The sequence below is a fragment of the Hypanus sabinus genome, chromosome 9, assembly GCF_030144855.1.
Source record: "Hypanus sabinus isolate sHypSab1 chromosome 9, sHypSab1.hap1, whole genome shotgun sequence".
Lineage (NCBI taxonomy): Eukaryota > Metazoa > Chordata > Chondrichthyes > Myliobatiformes > Dasyatidae > Hypanus > Hypanus sabinus.
Genome location: NC_082714.1, coordinates 155,055,720 through 155,078,750, shown reverse-complemented (window position 1 = coordinate 155,078,750; position 23,031 = coordinate 155,055,720). Strand labels below are relative to the sequence as shown.

The 23,031-nt window shown below is 44.0% G+C and overlaps 1 protein-coding gene, 1 long non-coding RNA gene and 6 other non-coding genes across 9 annotated transcripts in view; 2 read left to right on the top strand and 6 right to left on the bottom strand.

The window, feature by feature from the left end:
- Window positions 1-4,534, top strand: part of edem2 (ER degradation enhancer, mannosidase alpha-like 2) — a 42,086-nt gene extending 37,552 nt beyond the window's left edge. Inside the window, exon 11 of the mRNA XM_059980878.1 lies at window positions 1,205-4,534. Coding sequence (XP_059836861.1) covers window positions 1,205-1,690 — 486 coding nt within the window. The 3' untranslated portion in view covers window positions 1,691-4,534. The remainder of the gene's footprint in view (window positions 1-1,204) is intronic.
- Window positions 4,535-5,357: 823 nt separating this feature from the next.
- On the top strand, window positions 5,358-14,292 carry LOC132399932 (uncharacterized). 2 transcript variants are annotated; one of them, XR_009514140.1, is made up of 3 exons: window positions 5,358-6,509; window positions 13,115-13,238; window positions 13,896-14,292. It is a non-coding gene; the product is annotated as an uncharacterized LOC132399932 (long non-coding RNA). The 2 variants fall into 2 exon arrangements; XR_009514139.1 differs by lacking the exon at window positions 5,358-6,509 and adding an exon at window positions 8,821-9,412.
- On the bottom strand, window positions 8,772-8,844 carry trnam-cau (transfer RNA methionine (anticodon CAU)). Its single transcript has one exon. It is a non-coding gene; the product is annotated as a tRNA-Met (tRNA).
- On the bottom strand, window positions 10,844-10,916 carry trnam-cau (transfer RNA methionine (anticodon CAU)). The gene has a single exon. It is a non-coding gene; the product is annotated as a tRNA-Met (tRNA).
- Window positions 11,908-11,980, bottom strand: trnam-cau (transfer RNA methionine (anticodon CAU)). The gene has a single exon. It is a non-coding gene; the product is annotated as a tRNA-Met (tRNA).
- Window positions 14,293-14,560: 268 nt separating the features above from the next.
- Window positions 14,561-14,633, bottom strand: trnam-cau (transfer RNA methionine (anticodon CAU)). Its single transcript has one exon. It is a non-coding gene; the product is annotated as a tRNA-Met (tRNA).
- Window positions 14,634-17,349: 2,716 nt separating this feature from the next.
- trnam-cau (transfer RNA methionine (anticodon CAU)) lies at window positions 17,350-17,422 on the bottom strand. Its single transcript has one exon. It is a non-coding gene; the product is annotated as a tRNA-Met (tRNA).
- A 4,907-nt stretch (window positions 17,423-22,329) lies between these two features.
- On the bottom strand, window positions 22,330-22,402 carry trnam-cau (transfer RNA methionine (anticodon CAU)). The gene has a single exon. It is a non-coding gene; the product is annotated as a tRNA-Met (tRNA).
- Between the last annotated feature and the right edge of the window lie 629 nt (window positions 22,403-23,031).

Sequence of the window (23,031 nt, the reverse complement as noted above, 5' to 3'; positions counted from 1 at the left end):
TACAGTGACAAGCTAATCTACCAGCCTGCACAATTCAAAGTTATACGCAAATTTATTATCAAAGTATCTATAGATATGTCGCCATATACAACCATGAAATGTATTTATGGCTATTCACAATAGATAACAGAGAGGCACAATAGAATCAATAACCCCCCCCCCCCCACACACACACACACACACACACACACACACACAAAGACAGACAAACGACCAATGTGCAAAAGAAGACAAACTGTGCAAATACATCCCAAATTAATAATAATAAATAATATCAAGAACGTGAGTTGTAGAGTCCTTGAAAGTGAGTCCATAGGTTGTGGGATCGGTTCATTGTGGAGGTGAGTGAAGTTATCCCCTCTGGTTCAGGAGCCTGATGGCTGAGGGGTAATAACTGTTCCTGAACCTGGTGGTGTGGGTCCTGAAGCTGCCTCCATCTTGATGGTAGCAGCAAGAAGAGAGCAGGGCCTGGATCGTGGGGTCCTCGATGATGGATGCTGCTTTCCTGTGGAAACACTCCTTGTAGTTATGCTCAGTGGTGGGATGTGGAGGAAAACTGGAGCACCCGGGGGTGGGAGGGGGCTCACACAGTCAGACAGGATGTGCAAACTGCGTGTACATACCGTTTGGGCCTCAGGCTGCAACTGTACCTGTTATATTTCTATATTTTATTATTGACATGGATGTGTACTATTATGAATTGAGTTATAGGGGAAGGTTGAATAGGTTAGGACTTTATTCCCTGAAGTGTAGAAGAATGAGAGGAGATTTGATAGGAATATACAAAATAGAGTGGTAAAGAAAGGGTAAATGCAAGCAAGCTTTTTTCCATTGAGGTTGGGTGAGACTAGAACTAGAGATCATAGGTTATGGGTGAAAGGTGAAATGTTTAAGGGGAACAAGAAGGGAAATTGTTTCACTCAGAGGGTGGTGAGAGCATGGAATGAGCTGCCAATAGGCGTGGTGGATGTCAACTTGATTGTACCTGTAAGTGAAGGCTAGATACCTACATGGGTGGGAGAGGTATGGAGGGCTATGCTCAATGGGACTTGATAGTATAACAGTTCGACACAGACTAGATGGGCTGAAGGGCCTGTTTCTGTGCTGTAATGCTGTATGACTTTAATTATTTTGGTTACGATCAGTAGTTGAGTACTGTACCTATTCTTGTAGTCCTGATGGCTGACTTGTTTTGGTATTTAAGGTCCGGGACTTGCGTGACCACAAACTGGATAACCGCATGGAGTCCTTCTTCCTAGCAGAGACTGTGAAGTACCTCTACTTGCTCTTCGACCCCGACAACTTCCTCCACAACGACGGGACCACCTTCCACACGGTCACCACCCCCTACGGCGAATGCGTGCTGGGGGCCGGCGGCTATCTGTTCAACACAGAGGCGCACCCCATCGACCCCGCGGCCCTGCACTGCTGCAGCCAGCACCGGGAGGAGCGCTGGGAAGTCGAGGCGCTGATGCACGAGTTCCGCAGCGCGCGGAAAGCGGGGGCGGGGCTGCACGCGGGAGGCTCTTCTCAACAGGCTCGAGCTCAAGGCAAGAGCAAGTGGACGGCTGAAGATGGGAACGAAGGAAAAAGAAAAACAAATAAGAAAATTCCCGTGCTGAGTTGCCCGAGTCAGCACTTCAGCTCCAAACTTGCTGTGTTGGGTCAAGTGTTTACAGACTCGTCCTAATCTTAACCTTGGATCAGGGGCTCCCAACCTGGGTCTACTGACCTCTTGGTTAATGATAGGGGCCCTTGGCATAAAACAGATTGGGAACCCCTGCCTTACATCTTTATTTATGGAACTGTGAAATAAAGTTTTATATAGGATTTTCCAAATTCCTTTTGTGGTCAGTGGATCTGAAGAACAGTGAATTCTACATCACGAGGTATCTGGTTTGAGCAGTTTTGGGCCCCTTATCTAAGAAAGGTTGTGCTGGTGTTGGAGGGGGTCCAGTGGAGGGTCAGGTTAAGTGAAAGGGTATATATATGAGGAGCATGGCTCTGGGTCTGTACTTGCTGGAGTTAGAAGAATGGGCTGGGTGGGTGGAATCTCATTGAAACTTGATGAATATTGGAAGGCCTAGATAGAGTGGATGTGGAGAGGATGTTTCCTATAGTGGGTGGGTCTAGAACCAGAGAGCACAGCTTCAATACAAGAACATCCATTTAGAACAGAGATGAGGAGGAATTTCTTTAGCCAGAGGGTGGCGAATCAGTGGAATTTACTGGCACAGACGACTGTGAAGTTGTTGGTATATTTAAAGTTGAGGCTGATAGACTCTTGAGTAGTAAGGATGTAGAAGGTTATGAGGAGAACAAGGAGAACGGGGTTAAGAGAGATAATAAATCAGCCTTGATGGAATGGTGGAGAATATTCAATGGACTGCAAGGCCTGATTCTCCTCCTACGTCTTGTGTCTTAATTACCTCCAGAGGTTCAAATCACTGGGATCTTCACGATTGTTATTTAAAGGACAGATTGCAAGTAGGATGAGACGTTTGCTACAGACAGAAACTTTTGTGTGCTCATGATATCATGCAGAATATTACAATTGAATTAAATATTAAACAGTACAGGGTAGGCTCTTCGATCCATGATGTCTGTGCTGTACATGATGCCTAATTAAACTAAATCTCCTCTTCCTGCCTGTGATCCATACTCCTGCATTCCCTGAAGTCACCTGACTATCTAAAAGCCTCTGTGGTATCGGTATCAGCTTCCATCAGTTCCTCTGGCAGCCAGTTCCAGGCTCCCACCACTCACTGTATTTATAATATTTTTTAAAAAGCTTTCCTTCTTCAAACTTTCCTCCGCAACTTAAATGAACATCCTCCAGTATGTCATTTGCCTCAGAAGAAAGATTCTGTGTGTCTTTAGTTTTAAGTTCTGATTGCAGCTACCGCATAATTGTACTGCAGACCACAGTAATTAAATGTCCGACCATTCTTAGGATGAAGGAGGAATCTTGTCAAGAACATTGCAGACCATCATATAAGACAGTATGCATGCAGTGGTATGTCAGCGTCGTGGTTAACACAGTGCTTTACATTATAGGCAATCTGGGTTCAATTCTGTATGTTTTCCGCGCGACGACACGGGTTTCCTCTGGGTGCTCCTGTTTCCACCCAGTGTCTAAAGACGTACCAGTTGTAGGTTAATTGGTCGATGGAAATTGTCCTGAGAATAGGGTAGCCGCTTGGCAGTGCGGCTCAAATTGCTGGGAGGGCCTGTTTCACGCTGTATTGCAATAATAAATAAATAAACGGAACCCCCCCCCCCCCACCATTTCTTTGGGCTCCGTAAGCCTAGGGAATGCACGTTCTGGTCCCGCCAAACCCATGAGAAGGGGACGGCTCTCCCACCCCAAACCCCAGTTTGTGTGGATGCTGTGTAACTTGCTGCCCTGGTGCCAAGAAACATCAGACAGCACCCTGCATTCGGTTAAAGGAATTATATTTATGAATCTTAACTAAAGGGTCAGTAGAAAAACGGGGGGGGGGGGAGAAGAAAAAACAGAAAGGGCCCATTATAATTAAACAGTCAAATGTTCACAAGTTGAAACTCAACTCTTCCAAAAGTCACACTCGCCAATCCTCTGTAGACCCTGGCACCGTGCTCCATCGAATCACAGTCCCCCACCAGGTCAAATCCTACAAACTGTTCTCTCCAGTGTCTTCTCTCTTCATCCCCTGCCGAACCAAGGACCCGGGCTCACAACGGTGTCAGGTGTACAGCACAGAAACCCCGCTCCCCTGATTGGACAGCTCACATTCTGAAGCACCTGTTGTCTCTGACCATAACCCAAACACTGCTTCTACAGAAAGACCATCACGTTAGCAGTGAAACCTTTTCCAGAGTGTTACGAAACAAAACACTGAAGGAATTCAGCACGTCAGGCAGCACCTATCAAAAGGATTAAAGAGTTGAAGTTTCAGGCCACTCATTTCCTATTGGCATGTACTTGTTTCACTTTTAAAGTCTTACCAGGCCCTGATGCAACCTGTCAATTTACACCCCACCACCAGAAGTTTGTCAAAGTTTTAGATATCATGCTGAATCTTCGTAAACATCTATTAAAGTAGAGGGGCTGTTGTGCTTTCTTCGTAATTGTACTTGTGCTGGGCCGAGGACAGATCCTCAGAAGTGATAACACCCAAGAATTTAAAGTTGTTGACTCTCCACCTCTGATCTTCTGATGAGGACTGGCTGTTTTCCTCTTTCTGGAGTCAACAATCATCTCCCTGGTCTTGCTGATATTGAGTGAGAGGTAGTTGTCCTGTCAGCACTCGGCCAAATTCCCAGTCTCATCACCACCTTTGTGTTTTGGCCAATGTCAGTGGCATTGTCAGCAAACTTCCAGAGGGGGAGAAAATGCAGTTTCCACCCTTCTCCAGGCAACCTGGACAAATCAATGAACTAATGTGAATTCCAACATTGAAATGTCCTGAAAATACTACATCTTGAGGCATGACTATGCTACATTTGTACTTGACAAACTTCTCTGGACGTTGGAATAAAGTGTGCCTTGGGAGACTTGCTTTTCTCTCAGTTCTTAAACAGCCGGTTGCCTGGATTAGAGAACGTTTTATGAGGCTATGTTGAGTGAGCTGGGTCTTTTCTCTTTGGAGTGACGGAGGGTGAGAGGCAGTTTGATAGAGGTGTACAAGATAAGAGACATAGGCTGAGTGGATAGCCAGAGGTTTTTCCCCAGGGCAGAAATGGCTAATATGGAGGTGGGGAGACATAATTTTAAGCTGATTGGGGGAAATTTTAGGAGGGGGTGTCAGAGGTAAGTTTTTTTTTCCACACAGAATGGTGGGTGCATGGAATGTGCTGTCAAGAGTGGTGGTTCAGGCACGTGAAATTAGAGATATTTTATGAACTCTTAGGCTCGTGGATGATATGGAGGCAGATGGGGAGGAAAGGGTTAGATTGATCTTAGAGTAAGTTAAAAAGATTGGTACAACATGGGCTGAAGGCCCTGCCCTGTGCTGTGTTTTCTGTTTAGAATATATAGGAGGAAGCCATTTGGCCCTTTGTAGTGATGCCAGCTCTTTGTAAATTGCTATCTAATTAGTCCCTTGCTCTTTTCCTCTTGGCATGCATTTTGCTTTACTTTTAAAGTCTTAAGCAACTGGTTGTCTTTTCAGTTATTTTTAGAACTCCTTTCAGATAACTTGGTACTTAATTTTTTTTTAAAATCTCCCCTCCTCCTCCTCCTCCCCGACCTTTGACCTAACCATTGCAAGTATTGTTTTCCATTAGTTTATCTCGAGTTTTCCATCCTCGGGTTCCACTGGACTGCACACACAGGTCTGTACCCGACAGCTGCTGCTTTTCAGTGTGTCTGTTGTTTTCCTGGTGGGTGTGGGGAGGGAAATGTAATTCACAGCAGCCAAAGCTCCACTGGGGGAGAGACGATGAGCAAGAGACTACAGAAACACCAGGGATTTCTTAATTTAAGTACTTGTGCTTAAATAGACCGGTATAAACCAGCTAGGAAATTGAAGACTTCCTGCTGAATATGTATCGTGGACAGGAGGTGAATGTCGCAGCAATCAAAGTGATGTCTTGGGAGGAATAATTAAGCATTTTCCGCTCCCAGACAATGCACAATTCACAGTGAAGATGACAGCTATTTTCTGCCAGGAAATTCTCAATTCCTTCATGAAACCTCCCCCTTTATTAACTAAGGAGGTGGCCCGGTAGCACAATGCCAGTGACTGGGAGGCAATTCTGCTGCTGTCTGTGAGGAGTCTGCACGTTATCCCCCTTGACCATGAGGGTTTCTCTGGTTTTTTCCCACATTCCGAAGACGTGTGGGTTAATTAGTTGTGTGTGTAGTTAGGTGGTGAGGGCTCATTGGGCCCAAAGATCCTGTTACCATGTTGTATCTTTAAATCAACTTCAGTAAGACAAAGGAGGTGGTGATGGACTTTAGGAAGACTAAGCCTGCACTGCTCCCTCTTACTGTTACCATTCATGGTGAGGACCTACAAGTACCCGAGGGTGCACCTGTGTGACAGATTTGAGTGGGACACCAACACAGGCTGTGTACAAGAAGGACTGGAGTCAGCTCTACTTCCTGAGGAGAATGAGGTCCTTTGGAGTGTGCAGGCCTCTCCTTCACCTGTTCTACCTGTCTGTTGTCACCAGTACAATCTTCTGTGCAGTGGTGTGCTGGGACAATGGCATCAACTCGGGTGATGCCAACAGGCTAAGTAAACTGACTAGAAAGGCTGGCTCTGTTATAGGAGTCAAACTGGACACACAGGAGGCTGTGGTAGAACAAAGGACCCTATGGAAAATCCTGGCAATTCTGGACGTTTCTCACTGTCTGCATGCCACATTGGTTGAACAGAGGAGCACCTTTAGTAATAGACTGAGACAACTGCGCTGCTCTGAAGAGCGCGAAATGAGGTCATTCTTACCCTCGGCCAAGAGGCTCTATAATGAGTCAACCTAAAGCTGGGGAAGTGACGATCCCTTCTGTTAGACTGTTTGAGGTAACTTATTTTTTATTCTTTCTTACTTCTAATATTTGTATATCTATGCACTTGGAATGCTACTGTGACACTAATTTCCTTTGGGATCAATAAAGTATCTACCTATTTATCTAAAAATAAAATATATTAATAGGCAGAGAAGTCTATAGGTTCTATAAAAATTCCTTTCGACTTGAGGCACAGAATACATCTGAGATCTACGCTTGAGAAGTAAGTGTCAACAGTAAGACTGTAAAGACTTACAAACGTTTGTAAAAAAAAATTGAGGAAACCTTAACTTTAGGAGGCCTGAAGAAGGGATGTGGCCTGAAAAGTCGACAATCTACTCATTTCCAACAATGTCTGACCTGCTGAGTTCCTCCAACATTTTGTGCTTGTACCTTTATCTTTTGCAATCTTCATTCTCTAATGTCCCATCAAAAAGATCTGCTCCTGAATGTTATCAACTTCCTGGTTAAATAATATTTATCAATGCTTTTATATCCTAATAAAATCCGTTCTTTTAACTTTGTTCTTGGATTGTGGTACATAGGTTCTGGCGATGAATCCTGACTGCCTTGGGTGAGTGTAGTGTGAGCAGAGGGCTTGGAGAGTTGCCTTGTTCCTGAACACTGCAAGTATTCCGGAACCTTATTTTAGAATTTATCCCTGAATTTCCTGAGTCATATGAATTGGAAATTTAGTCTTAGATATCAGTTTACCACCAGTTCAGGATTGAGAAGACAGCAGATATTCTTCGTACTTGCACCATAGGTATTGTGTCGTTTTGAAGATGTGGGTTTCAATGTTAGAGTGCAATGTGCATTCACTGTAACAAGGGCACATTTAGTGTCTGTGACCAAGAATCTCTTGTAGGCTGTATAATATAATCCTTTCCCATAGATGTCACTTACCCCACTCTGACCTCACTGAGGGACTTGTCCTCCTCTTCATAAAACATAGGAGCAGAATTAGACCACTCGCCTTATCAAGTCTACTCTGCCATTCCATCATGGCTGACTTTTGGCTCAGAACCTATAGATTCCCTCTAACTGAATTCTTCTGCTTCAAATGTCCAGGGTCCGAACATCTGGAATTCCCCCTTGCATCTCAACCCTCTGAAAATCAGAAAAGAGTACAGATGCTGGAAGTCTGAAATTTAAAAAAAAAACAGAAAATGCTGGAAGCCTACTTATGGCATGGACCCCTACTGTTATCTGAGGTGTCCTTGGACCCAGATTTTGGGGAGATTAACTACAGATGGAGATTGGACTGCTGAGTATTACCAGCATTTCAGAAGCACAAGAGATTCTGCAGATGCTAGAAATTTTGAACAACAAGCACAAGATATCTGGAGGGACTCAGCTGGTCGGGCAGCATCTATGGAGAGGAATAAAGAGTTGATGTTTCTGTCCAGTGCTGATGAAGGGTGTCGGCAGCCCAAAACATCGACTGCTTATCCCCTCCATAGATGCTGCCTAACCTGTTGAATTCCTCCAGCATATTGTGTGTCCACCGTACCCCCACTACCAGCACCCCACGTCCTCCTGACTTTCTTGCAAAGAAAACACCAGGCCATCACTCCAGGAGTGCTAGAGTGCTGCACCTCTGTGGTGCACAGATTTGAAGGGAGACCTTGAGCAGAATGTATCATAAATGCCCACGATAGCATAAGAAGAAGGTAGTAATTATGCTCTATCCTTGAACCGGAGGGGATAACACTGAACCAGTCCACAACCTATGGTCTCACTTTGAAGGACCCAACAACTCATGTTCTTGATTTGTATGGCTTGTTTGTTATTTTTTGAACATTGGTTGTTCGCTTTGTGTGTTCTTATTTATTATATTGTGTTTATCTGTAATTACCGTGAATACCCTCAAGAAAATTAATTTCCGGGTTATATACAGTACTTGACAATGAATTACTTTGAACATTTTCTTTGGTGAAACCCACGAATGAATGCTTTCCCATAACCGTTTCCGGCAACGCGTCCCAATTGTTAACTTTTGCATGGTGGGGGCACATCGAGCCCCCTACAATTAAGTAACAAAAGGGAGGTTATGGGTTAACGATCTCAATAAGTGCCTCTCCAAACACTTCGAAATTTAAATGCATAACCTTAACTTTGTTGAAGATTCAGACCGAAATGAATTAGCTTTGCTTTTCTAAAGCTTCGAGGTTTTTGAAAATCCCATTACACTCAGGAATAGTGCCGAGTTCAGCGGCCACTTGTGCTGATGCGGTGAAAAATATTGAGCGCACGCTTTAGAATAAAAAACGTGTGCCCCGTGTGAGGCTCGAACTCACGACCTTCAGATTATGAGACTGACGCGCTGCCTACTGCGCTAACGAGGCTCTGATTTACAGCGCAGCGAAGTGGCTTCAGAGACTAACCGAGACCGAGGGCGAGAGGCCGCTCTGCGGGGCTTCGAGTGCCAGACCTCGACCCGGAGCGCGGTTGGAGCCGGCTGTCCGAGGCGGACGGAGGGAGAGGCGCCGAGTTGTAAAGGGTCTATCAGCGGTATCTGGAAGGGGGCAATGGAGAGAAAGAGGGGCAGACTGAGGACTGTAAAAATCGAGGCAATTAGAGTGGCAAGGGAGATAGGGATCTGTGGGGGGGGGGAGGATGCGGAAGAAAAAGAACAACAAACATGCACACGAGAAAGTCTGCAGAAGCTGGAAATCCAAGCAACACACACAAAATGCTGGAGGAACTCAGCAGGCCAGGCAGCATCGATGGAAAAGAGTACAGTCGACTTTTCAAGCCGAGACCCTTCCCACACACGCTGCTAGAGGAACTCATCTATATCTGCATTTGCAGTTTATAGTTCCTGATGTTTACAGTTACTGTTCTACAGACTTACTAAATATGCCCGCCAGTAGAGAACCTCGGGGTTGTACGCGGTGATACCTATGCACTCTGGTAATAAATTCTTTACTTTGAACCTTAAAGGGATTCTGCAGATGTTGGAAATCTGGGGCAACATACACAAAATACCGGAGGAACTCAGCAAGTCAGGCTGGTGGAATAAACGGGCGAAGTTTCAGGCAGATAATCGCCTCCGTCGGCGCTGCCTTACTTGCTGAGTTCCTGTCTTTTGGTGTGTGTTGCTGGAGGAACTCGGCGAGTCGGGCTAATTCCCCTCGGGGCTTTGGATGTAAAGGAACAGCCGACGTTTCGGGCCGGGACCCTTCACCAGGACGTTGTGGCTGGGCCCGTCGAGGCCCTGCAACCGATTGGTTTTTGCTTCCGGCCCCAGCATCTGCTGTCGCTCGGGTCTCCAGTAACGAGACTCAAGAAAAGAAATGGATATACAATATAGAACTACAGCACAGTACAGGCCCTTCAGCCCTCGATGTTGTGCCGACCTTATAACCTAATTTTAAGATCAACCTAACCCTTCCCTCCCACGTCGCCCTCCATTTTTTTCATCCATGTGCCTATTAAATGCCCCTCATCTATCTGCTTCTTCCACCACTCCTGGCTGTGCCACACCCACACCCACCATTTTCTGTGTAAACAATTACCTCGGACACTCTCCCCTGTATTTTCCCCCAATCACCATAAAACTATGCCCCCTCGCGTTAGCCATTCCTCCCCCTGAGAGAAAAAAAACTTATAGCTGTCCACTCGATCTATGCCTCTTATCATCTTTTCACCTCTATCAAGTCATCTCTCATCCTCCTTCGCTCCAAAGTGAAGAGCACTAGTTCACTTAATCTATCCTCATAAATCATGCAACGTACACTAACTAACCCATTAGCCCACCTCTCCACTACTTTATAATTTCCTTTCAGTCACCTTATGTACAGACTCCTGTGCCTAGTTTCACGTTATGGACATACAATCAGTCTATGTCCATAAGCTATCTAAGTTTTTATATTTATTGCCTTTTATAGTTTTTTATGATGCATTGGATCTGGAGTAACAATTATTCTCATTTACACCTGTGTACTGGAATGATATTAAACAACTTTGATTCCTGAATAAGACATGAAAGAAGGTTACACAAAGCAATATGGGGCAGCTAAACAACAAGCGGTCGGAGAGCAGGAGGGGACCAATCACTACTCATTGGGGACTATTATCACGGCAATCCTGACTTCCCATCTTCTCAGTCCCTGCACTAAAACCATTTACGTTTTCCTGAAGCAGGGTCTCGGCCCAAACCTAACGTCGCCTGTTTTTCCGCTCCATAAAAGAGGTCTGCCCTGCAGATGTTCCAGCCATGCGCACTTTATTATTTTAGTTGTCGTGACACCGACGATTGTGGCAGAGCATCTAAAACTGAACAGATCAATTTGATCTCAGATTCCATGGGGGTAGAATTCAGGGAGTCGCCCATAAAACTAGTGCCCCGTGTGAGGCTCGAACTCACGACCTTCAGATTATGAGACTGACGCGCTGCCTACTGCGCTAACGAGGCTCTGGAATCTTTCGTCCGCTAGTAAACAAATCAGACGTCATTGTACAAATCAAAGTAACTAAAGGTAGACTTTCTAGTTAGAAGAATAGAATCAATGAAACAACGCACACAACAAGACGGACATACAACCAATGTGCAATTCAGAACAAACTGTACAGATACAAAATAGAAAAAAAAAGCAATAAATACTTGTAAAATTACTCAGCTCCATCATGGTACTAGTCTCCGTAGCATCCAAGTCATCTTCAGGGAGCAGTGCCTCAGAAAGGCGGCTTACAACTTTAAAGACCCTCACCACCCAGGACATGCCCTCTTCTCGTTGTTACCGTCAGGGAGGAGGTACAGGAGCCTGAAGGCACACACTCGATTCAGGAACAGCTTCTTCCCCTCTGCCATCTGCCATCTGATTTCTGAATGGACATTGAACCTATGAACACCACGTCATTACTTTTTAAAATATATTTTTGCACTACTTATTTTAATTCAACTATTTAATATACATATATACTTACTGCAATTCCGTTCCCCCCCCCCCTATATTTATCACGTATTGCTTTGTACTGGTGCCACCAAGTTAACAAATCTCATGGAATGTGCCGGTGATAAACCTGGTTGGGATTCGGATTCAAATGTGAACAGGCCATGTTGTCTGCAGGTTTGACACTAGCCTTTCTCAAGCCTCTGTTGGAGACCCAGGAAACGACAGATGTCGGGATCTGGGGCAACAACAAACCTGCCGGAAAAAAAATATCAACAAGTCCAGCAGTAAAGAGTCCTGATCCGAAAGATTGGCTCACGTCCTCACAAAGGAGCAACCCGAAGATTGTTTGGCCTCTTTCAAGACAGGTTTGCGGCCGCCTGAACCTTTAACGGCCTCTCTCTCTCCGCAGATGCAGCCTGATCTTCCGAGTGTTTCCTCTGGCATTTTCTATTTTGTTTCCAACATCTTCAGATGCCTTCTAATGCAATCGAAATAGAACCATAAAACTAGTGCCCCGTGTGAGGATTGAACTCACGACCTTCAGATTATGAGACTGACGCGCTGCCTACTGCGCTAACGAGGCCCTGCGCACTACGGTCAGACAGTAAACGGATCAGAAGTCATTGTACAAATCAACAGTTTGTATTTTTCATTCAAAGTTCAAAATTTCAAACTGAATCCAGTAGCAAACTACATATATGTCACCATAAGCAACCATGAGATTCATTTTCTTGCAGGCATTTACAGTAAATACAAAGAAACACGATAGAATCAATGAAAGACCACACAGAACAAAATAAACAATAAACTGTGTACATACAAAAATAAACAAAATAATAATAATAATAAATAAGCAATAAATATCCAGAGAATAAGACCATAGGACATGGAGCAAATTAGGCCATTTGGCCTATTGAGTCTTTGTGGCAGAACCACTTTGCCCCTCAATCCCAATCTCCTGCCTTCTCCCTGTATTCCTTCACACCCTGACTAATGAAGAACCTGTCAATCTCTGCCTTAAATATACATAAATACATGGCCTCCACCCCAGCCTGTGGCAACAAATTCCACAGATACACCATTCTCTGGCCAAAGAAATTCCTCCTCGTCTCCATTCACAATGGTCGCCCCTCTGTGCTGAGGCTGTGTCCTCTGGTCTTAGATTCTCCCACCAGAGGAAGCATCCTCTCCACATCCATTTGTCTATTTCAATCGATGCAGAATGGAACATGAGACGAACCAATTGAACAAAGATCCTGAGATAGTCACAGAGGAATTTCACAACTCTTGTACTACCTTCCATCAAACTAGTGCCCATGATAAGCTCAAACTCACAACCTTCAGGTGATGAGGTTGACGCTTTGCCTACTGTGCTAACTAACTAGGCCTCTAGGGTAACAGAGGAGATTAAACAGATTGACATTGGCTATTGTCTATTGTCTAGGGTACCCTATTTTATCCAGGTAACAAATCAGATGTTTAAGTATGATCAATATCTTGCACTTATCACACACACACACACACACACACACACACACACACACACACACACACACACACACACACACACACACACACACACACACACACACACACACACACACACACACACACACACCTGAACCCTTTAGAGAATTCTTACCAATACCAATTCTGTTCACAAAGTTGTCCATATTCACTGGGGATGAGCTCCAAATGAGATCACATTCTTTTCCAGGATGTCCCTAGGACTGAGGTTCCGCTGGGCTCACAGCTCATTCCTATGCCTGACACCAAAGACCTGAAATAGAGGCTCTACTATGGGAGGAGATCATCTGAGAGACAGAGGAAATGATTCAATGGTGAGTAAAAGCCTTCTTGAGAAATACAACCTCCTGACAGACTGCTGGGAATTTCTGGACCATGCCCTTTCAAAGTGGAGAATGAGAATTCAGGATGCACTGCAAACCTGAAGGCCTTCATCCAGAGGGTTTAGAGACCATGTGTAAGTCCTGTAATGAGTGGTCCACCTCACACGTTATCCACTTGTCCCATCAGTGGAAGGGCCTGTGTTTCCTACATTGACCATCAGTGATCTTCCGGGCAAAGGGAAGAAGATCTAAGTTGTAAAGAAGCCATTGTTCACTCTTCATCAGACATTTGTGTGCACGTTAGTCAATCAATTTGCATGACATTAAACCATTTCAAGATTCAAGACCGTTTAATGCCATTGGACAGGCCATGTTGTTTGCATGTTTGACACCAGACCCCTGAAACAGCAGTTTACCAAGAGAAAGGATTACCAGGCAGACAAAGGCAGATTCAAGGGTGTGCTAAATGCCTCCTTGAAGAGATGCAACCTTCCCACAACTTCAATACCTTTCTCAAGTCTCTTTACTGGAGACCCAGGAAATGATGAATATTGGGATCTGGAGCAACAACTAATCTGCTGCAGAAAATCAGTGAATCCTGATAAAGGGTCTTGGCCCAAATCTTTGAATGTTTATTTTCCTCCACAGAAGGCCCATATCCTCTCAAAGTGGAGAAGGAGCAACTTTCAAGGACATCTTCAAGGAGTGATGCCTCAAAAAGGCTGCATCCATCATTATGGACTCCCTGGAATCACTCAGGTCATGCCCTGTTCTCATTGCTGCCATCAGGGAGGAGGTACAGAAGTCTGAAGGAAAAACACTAAATGATTCAAGTACAGCTTTTTCCCCGCTGTCATCAGATTTCTGAATGGACATTGAAACACATGAAAAATATCCTCTCTACTTTTTTGCACTACCTATTTAACTATTTAATACATATACTTAGCATAATTCACAGGTTTTTCTCCATAATTATGTATTGTAATGTAATATTGCTGCAAAGACAACAAATTTCATGACATGTGCTGGTGAAATTAAACCTGATTGTGACATCAACCTAATCCCCTTTCTCATCTGCCCTCTCTCAGGAAAGGTTTGTGGCCTGAACCTTTAACTATTTCTCTCTCCAGGGAGGCTGCCTGATCTGCTGAGTGTTTCCCAGGGTTTGCTCTTTTGTTCTCAGTTTTCCAACATCTGTAGATTTCTTTTATGAGCATAGTGCAATTGACAGAGAGCCGATGTTCCTCAATTACATGGCATGGAAATTGTGGCAGACAATTTCACAGCTCAGGTCTGGTCGCTCACAAAACTAGTGCCCCGTGTGAGGATTGAACTCACGACCTTCAGATTATGAGACTGACGCGCTGCCTACTGCGCTAACGAGGCTCCTCACACTACAGTTGTCCAGATATTGAATCGGATCTAATTGTACAGATCAACACTTTGTTATTTTGATTTCTTTTCGTGCTTGCATTTTAAACTGAACACTTGAAGATTTATTTGTAACCAGGGACAGGGAAGGAGGGCAACAACTCAAAACCCATCCACTGGGGGCAGAGTTTCTCTTTCACAGATTGACCTTCTCAGCCACCTTAGAGCCCACAAAACTGCTAGGGTAATAAATGATTTTCCATCGCAATGGACTCCCGAGAGGATTTATAAACACAAGAGGTTCTGCAGATGCTGGAAATCCAGAGTAAAGCACACAGGATGCTGGATAAATTCAGCATCAATGGACAGGAATAAACAGTTGACGTATCGGGTCAAAACCCCTCATTAGTGCTGATCTCAACCCGAAATGTTGACTCTTTATTCCTATCCTCAGTTGCTGCCTGACCTGCTGAGTGTCTCCAGAATTCTGTGTTTTTGCCTGAGAGGAATTCACCGATCAACAAGACAAAAGGATAAACCTCCAAACACTGTAGTAATGATTGGCCAACCTTCCCATTGCCATGCTGTCCCAATATTCACCAATCTGCATGATATTAAGCAATTTTGTCTCATCCCATCTGAAATACTTCCTTTCTTCTGTAAATCCCTTCACGCTATTCTTAACAGCTTTAAACTAATTTGTTCCCTATGTTGTCCGGGTCTCAAGGAACACACAGAAACATAGAAAACCTACAGCACAATACAGGCTGTTTGGCCCACAAAACTGTGCCAAACATGTACTGACCTGAGATATTACCTAGGGTTACCCATAGCCCTCTGCTTTCTGAGCTCCATATACCTGTCCAGGAGTCTCTTAAAAGACCCTATCGTATCCACCTCCACCACCATCGCCAGCAGCCCATTCTATTCTCTCACCACGCTCTGTGTAAAAAATTCACCCCTGATATCTCCTCTGTACCTACTTGCAAGAACCTTAAACTGTGCCATTTCCGCCCTTGGATAAGCTTCTGACTATCCATATGATCAACGCCTCTCATCCTCCGTCGCTCCAAGGAGACAAGGCTGAGTTCACTCAACCTATTCTTATAAGGCATGCTCCCCAATTCAAGCAACATCCTTGTAAATCTCCTCTGCACCTTTTCTATGGTTTCCACATCCTTCCTGTAGTGAGGCGACCCAAACTGAGCACAGTACTCCAAGTGGGGTCTGACCAGGGTCCTATATAGCTGCATCATTACCTCTCGGCTCCTAAATTTGATTCCACAATTGATGAAGTCCAATATACCATACACCTTCTCAACCACAGAATCAACCTGCTCAGCTGCTTTGAGTGTCCTATGGACTCAGACCCCAAGATGCCTCTGATCCTCCACACTGCCAAGAGTCTTACCATTAACACTATATTCTGCCATCATATTTGACCTACCACTTCACACTTATCTGGGTTGAACTCCATCTGCCGCTTCTCAGCCCAGTTTTGCATCCTATCAATGACCCGCTGTAACCTCTGACAGCCCTCCACACTATCCACAACACCTCCAACCTTTGTTCACCTCCAACCTTCATTAGCAAACTTACTAACCCATCCCTCCACTTCCTCATCCAGGTCACTTATAAAAATCTCATGGAGTAAGGGTCCCAGAACAGATCCCTGAGGCACTCTCTTAATTTCTTGAGCTCCTTCCTGCTAGCCATATAATCTTCTAGATCTCTATTATTAACTAGCTTTTTGAACCTTTCGTAAGCTCTTTTTTCTTCCTGACATGATCTACAACAGCCTTTGTACACCATGTTTCCTGTACCTACCATCCTTTCCCTGTCTCAATGGAACGTACCAATACAGAGCCCCATGCAAATATCCCCTGAACATTTGCCACATTTCTTTCGTAAATTTCCCTGAGAACATCTGTTTCCAATTTATGCTTCCAAGTTCCTGCCTGGTAGCCTCATATTTCGCCTTACTCCAATTAAACGCCTTATTTCCCCTTAATCCAATTAAATGCTTTCCAACCTGGAAGATTAATGCTTTCTCTTTCCAGTGGGCACTATCTGACCTGCTGAGTGTCCCCAGTAGTTGAACTGAATTGCCTTTATTTCTTACATCCTTGATATACATGAGGAGTAAAAATCTTTATGTTATGTCTCAGTCTAAATTTGCAATTTGCAACTTAGAGTAATTTATAATAAATAGTATGTACAACAGGACAGTCAATATAGCATAGAAATACAGTCCTATCAGCATGAATTAATCAGTCTGACGGACTGGTGGAAGAAGCTGTCCCAGAGCCTGCTTTTATTTCTCTTTTTATTTCAGATCTCCATCATCTTCAATGTCTTATAAGATTTGTTGATCAATGCACAAAAGAACATGAGATGAAACCATTCAACAAAGGACTGGGGATAGTCACAGGAATTTCACAGATGTTGTATTGTCTCCCATAAAACTAGTGCCCCATGTGTGGTTCAAACTCAAGAACTTCAGATTGTGAGACTGATGTATTGCCCACTGCGCTAACAAGGCCTGATCTGCTGAGTGTTTTCCAAGGTTTTCTCTTTTCTTCTGAGTTTTGCAGCATCTGTAGATGTTTCTGTAGATTTCTTTTATGATCATAGTGCAATTAACAGAGTGCAGAAGATAACGCCCAATGATGTTGGGCGGAAATTGTTGCAGAGAATTTCACAACTCAGATCTGGTCACCCACAAAACTAGTGCCCCCTGTGAGGATTGAACTCACGACCTTCAGATTATGAGACTGACGCGCTGCCTACTGCGCTAACGAGGCTCCTCACAATACAGTTGTCCAGATATTGAATCGGATCTAATTGTACAGATCAATACTTTGTTCTTTTGATTTCTTTTCGTGCTTGCATTTAAAACTGAGCACTTAAAGAATTCTTTGTAACCAGAGAAGGAGTGCAACAACTCATAACCCATCCACTGGGGGCAGAGTTTCTCTTTCACAGATTGACCTTCTCAGCCACCTTAGAACCCACAAAACTGCTGGGGTAATAGATGATCTTCCAGCCCAAAGGACTCCCGAGAGGAATTATAACCACAAGAGGTTCAGCAGATGCTGGAAATCCAGAGTAAAGCACACAGGATGCTGGACAAACTCAGCATCAATGGACAGGAATAAACAGTTGAAGTATCGGGTCAAAACCCCTCATTAGTGCTGATCTCAACCCGAAATGTTGACTCTATTCCTATCCTCAGTTGTTGCCTGACCTGCTGAGTTTCTCCAGAATTTTGTGTTGTTGCCTAAGAGGAATTCACCGATCAAAAAGACAAAAGGATAAACCTCCAAACACTGTAGTAATGATTGGCCAACCTTCCCATTGCTATGTTGTCCCAATATTCACCAATCAATCTGCATGATATTAAGCAATTCTTAATTGAGGGATCCTGCTCTGCCCGCCTGAACTCTGGGATCCTGCTCTGCCTGCCTGAACTCTGGGATCCTGCCCTGCCTGCCTGACCTCCGGGATCCAGCCCCGCCTGCATTACCCCTTACATGCCATGGCATCCCCATCCTGTCCTACCCCTAGTACTTCAGTGCCTGCGTTCTGCATTTGGCTCCTGTCCCCGTTCCCGACAGACTGATGGACTGGTGGAAGAAGCTGTTCCAGAGCCTGCTTTATTTCTCTTTTTATTTCAGACCTCCATCATCTTCAATATCCTATAAGATTTGTCAATCAATGCACTGTGGAACATGAGATGAAATTAGAACATTGGAATGTTCTAATATACAATGGAACATTTAGTGTTGGGCATTGAACCGGATTTGATCAGGGACCTCGAGGTAAAGGAGCCATTAGGAGGTAGTGACCATAATATATGTTTTAACCTACAACTTGAGAAGGAGAAGGGAGAATCAGATGTGTCAGTATTACAGTTGAACAAAGGGAACTATGGAGCTATGAGGGAGGAGCTGGCCAAAGTTCAATGAAACAATACCCTAGCAGGGAAAACAGTGGAAAAACAATGGCAGGTATTTCTGGGAATAATGCAGATGGTGCAGGATCGATTCATTCCAAAGAGGAAGAAAGATCCTAAAGGGAGTAAGGGGCGGCTGTGGATGATGAGGGAAGTAAAGGACAGTATAAAGATAAAAAACAAGTTTAACATAGTAAAGATGAGCGGGAAACCGGAGGACTGGGAAGCTTTTAAAGAGCAACAGAAGATAACAAAAAAGGCAATACACCAAACAATCTCCCAGATGTAATAGAGCCAAAGGAACTAAGGTAATGGATGAACTGACAGAAATTTATATTATGCAAGAAACTGTGTTGGATAGACTGTTGAGGCTGGAGGCTGATAAGTCCCTGGGACCTGATGGTCTGCATCCCAGGGTACTTAAGGAGGTGGCTCAAGAAATCGTGGACGCATTGGTAATCATTTTCCAATGTTCTATAGATTCAAGATCAGTTCCTGTGGATTGGAGGGTGGCTAATGTTGTCCCACTTTTCAAGAATGGAGGGAGAGAGAAAACAGGGAATTATAGACCGGTTAGCCTGATGTCAGTAGTGGGAAAGATGCTGGAGTCAATTATAAAAGAGGAAATTACGACACATTTGGTTACAGCAGAAAGATCAGTCCAAGTCAGCATGGATTTATGAAGGGAAAATCATGCTTGACTAATCTTCTGGAGTTTTTTGAGGATGTAACTATGAAAATGGACAAGGGAGAGCCATTGGATGTAGTGTACCTGGACTTCCAGAAAGCTTTTGATAAAGTCCCACATAGGAGATTAGTGGGCAAAATTAGGGCACATGGTATTGGGGGCAGAGTACTGACATGGATTGAAAATTAGCTGGCTGACAGGAAACAAAGAGTAGCGATTAACGGGTCCCTTTTGGAATAGCAGGCTGTGACCAGTGGGGTACCGCAAGGTTCAGTGTTGGGACCGCAGCTGTTTACAATATACATTAATGATTTAGATGAAGGGATTAAAAGTAACATTAGCAAATTTGCCGATGACACAAAGCTGAGTGGCAGTGTGAAATGTCAGGAGGATGTTATGAGAATGCAGGGTGACTTGGACAGGCTAGGTGAGTGGGTGAATGTATGGCAGATGCAGTTTAATGTGGATAAATGTGAGGTTATCCACTTTGGTGGCAAGAACAGGAAGACAGATTACTATCTAAATGGAGTCAAGTTAGGAAAAGGGGAAGTACGATGAGATCTAGGTGTTCCTGTACATCAGTCAATGAAAGCAAGCATGCAGGTACAGCAGGCAGAGAAGAAAGCTAATGGCATGCTGGCCTTTATAACTAGAGGAATTGAGTATAGGAGTAAAGAGGTCCTTCTGCAGCTATACAGGGCCCTGGTGAGACCCCACCTGGAGTATTGTGTGCAGTTTTGGTCTCCAAATTTGAGGAAGGACATTCTTGCTATTGAAGGAGTGCAGCGTAGGTTCACGAGGTATATTCCCGGAATGGCGGGACTGTCGTATGGCAGGACAGTTGAAAGATTGGAGCAACTGGGCTTGTATACACTGGAATTTAGAAGGATGAGAGGGGATCTGATTGAAACATATAAGATTATTAAGGGATTGGACACACTGGAGGCAGGAAGCATGTTCCCGCTGATGGGTGAGTCCAGAACTAGAGGCCACAGTTTAAGAATAAGGGGTAGGCCATTTAGAACAGAGATACGGAAAAACTTTTTCACCCAGAGACTGGTGGTTATGTGGAATGCTCTGCCCCAGAAGGCAGTGGAGGCCAAGTCTCTGGATGCATTCAAGAGAGAGTTAGATAGAGCTCTTATAGATAGCGGGGTCAAGGGATATGGGGAGAGGGCAGGAACGGGGTACTGATTGTGTATGATCAGCGATGATCACAGTGAATGGTGGTGCTGGCTCGAAGGGCCGAAAGGCCTACTCCTGCACCTACTGTCTATTGTCTATTGTCTAAACCATTCAACAAAGGGCTGGAGATAGTCACAAAGGAATTCCACAGCCGTTGTATTGTCTCCCATAAAATCTGCAACCAATCAATCTGCATGATATTAAGCAATTTTGTCTCATCCTATCTGAAATCCTTTCTCCTATACATTCCTTCACTCTATTCTTAACAAATTTCAGCTAATTTGTTTCCTCTGTTGTCCAGTTCTCAAAGAAGTTTTCCAACCTGGAAGATTAACCATTTCTCTTTTCAATGGGCAAAGTATCTGACCTGCTGAGTGTCTCCAGCACGTTCTCTTTTTATTTCAGATCCCCTTCATCTGCAGTGTCTTATAAGATTTGTCAATCAATGCACAATAGAACATGAGGTGAATCCATTCAACAAAAGCTGGAGATATTCACAGAGGAATTGCACAGACATTGTATTGTCTCCAATAAAACGAGTGCCCCATGTGAGGTTCAAACTCAAGAATTTCAGATTGTGAGACTGATGTATTGCTCACTGCGCTAACAAGGCCTGTGAGATACCATATTTTACCCAGGTAACAAATCAGATGTCCATGTTTAAATCAATAGCGTGTACTTTTCATTTCATTCTTGTCACTCACACACACACAACACTGAACTCTTTTAGAGAATTCTTACCAATACCAATTCTGTTCACAAAGTTGTCCATATTCACTGGGGATGAGCTCCAAATGATATCACATTCTTTTCCAGGATGTCCCTAGTACTGAGGTTCCGCTGGGCTCACAGCTCATTCCTATGCCTGACACCAAAGACCTGAAATAGAGGCTCTACTATGGGAGGAGATCATCTGAGAGACACAGGAAATGATTCAATGGTGAGTAAAAGCCTTCTTGAGAAATACAACCTCCTGACAGACTGCTGGGAATTTCTGGACCATGCCCTTTCAAAGTGGAGAATGAGAATTCAGGATGCACTGCAAAGCTGAAGACCTTCATCCAGAGGGTTTAGAGACCGTGTGTAAGTCCTGTAATGAGTGGTCCACCTCACACGTTATCCATTTGTCCCATCAGTGGAAGGGTCTGTGTTTCCTACATTGACCATCAGTGATCTTCCGGGCAAAGGGAAGAAGATCTAAGTTGTAAAGAAGCCATTGTTCACTCTTTGTCAAGCATTTGTGTGCACGTTAGTCAATCAATGTGCATGACATTAAACTATTTCAAGATTCAAGACCGTTTAATGCCATTGGACAGGCCATGTTGTTTGCATGTTTGACACCAGACCCCTGAAACATCAGTTTACCAAGAGAAAGGATTACCAGGCAGACAAAGGCAAAGATTCAAGGGTGTGCTAAATGCCTCCTTGAAGAGATGCAACCTCCCCACAACTTTATTGCCTTTCTCAAGCCTCTTTATTGGAGACCCAGGAAACGACAGATGCCGGGATCTGGAGCAACGACCAATCTGCTGCAAAGAATCAGTAAGTCCAACAGCAGAGAGCCCTGATCCGAAAGGGTGACTCTTTATTTCCAAAGATGGCTCCTGTCCTCTGATAGTGGAGAAGGAGCAACTTGAAGCTTGTTTGCCCTCTCTCAAGAAAGGTTTGTAGCTGCCTGAACTTCTAAGCAATTCTCTCTCAACAGATGCAAAGTGATCTGTTGAGTGTTTTCTATGGCATTTTCTATCTTGTTTTCAGTTTTCCAACATCTGCGGAAATCTTTAACTTGATATTGCAATTGAAGCAGAGCAGGAGATGATATCCTCAACGAATAGCATGAAAATTGTCCCACTCATTGTTTGTTTGTTGATCCATAAAACTAGTGCCTCGTGTGAGGATTGAACTCACGACCTTCAGATTATGAGACTGACGCGCTGCCTACTGCGCTAACGAGGCCCTGGGAACTGCTGTAGCTCCAGAAAACAACTCAGAGGTCATTGTACAAATCAATAGTCTATAACTTTCATTCAAAGTTCAAAACGTCAAAATAAATTTATCCCCAAACTAAATATGTGTCACCATATACAAACATGAGATTCAATTACTTGTGGGCATTCACCGTAAATACAAAGAAACACAACAGAATCAATGAAAGACCATACAAAACAAGACAAACAACCAATGTGCAAATCACAACAAACTCTGCAAATACAAAATTTAAAAAAACCCAAAATAATAAAGAAATAAACAATCAATATTGAGAAGATGCGATGAAGAGTCCTTCAAAGTGAGTCCATGGGTCATGGGAACAGTTCAGACTTGGGGTAGTAACGATGCACACAATACCGAGCACTTCAAAGAATTCTCACCAATACCTATTCTGACTGCAAACATGGCACAGAAGAAGGCCCTTCGACCCAATTCTTCCCTGCGGACTAAGTTGTCCACTTCAGCTAGTCCCATTTCCATTTGTTTTGCCTGTATGTAGTATATCTAATCCTTTCCTATCCTCCTCTTTCTGGCTTCTCCCCCACACTTCCTTTCCAGTCCTGATAGAGAGTCTCAGCCTGAAATGTCAACTCTCT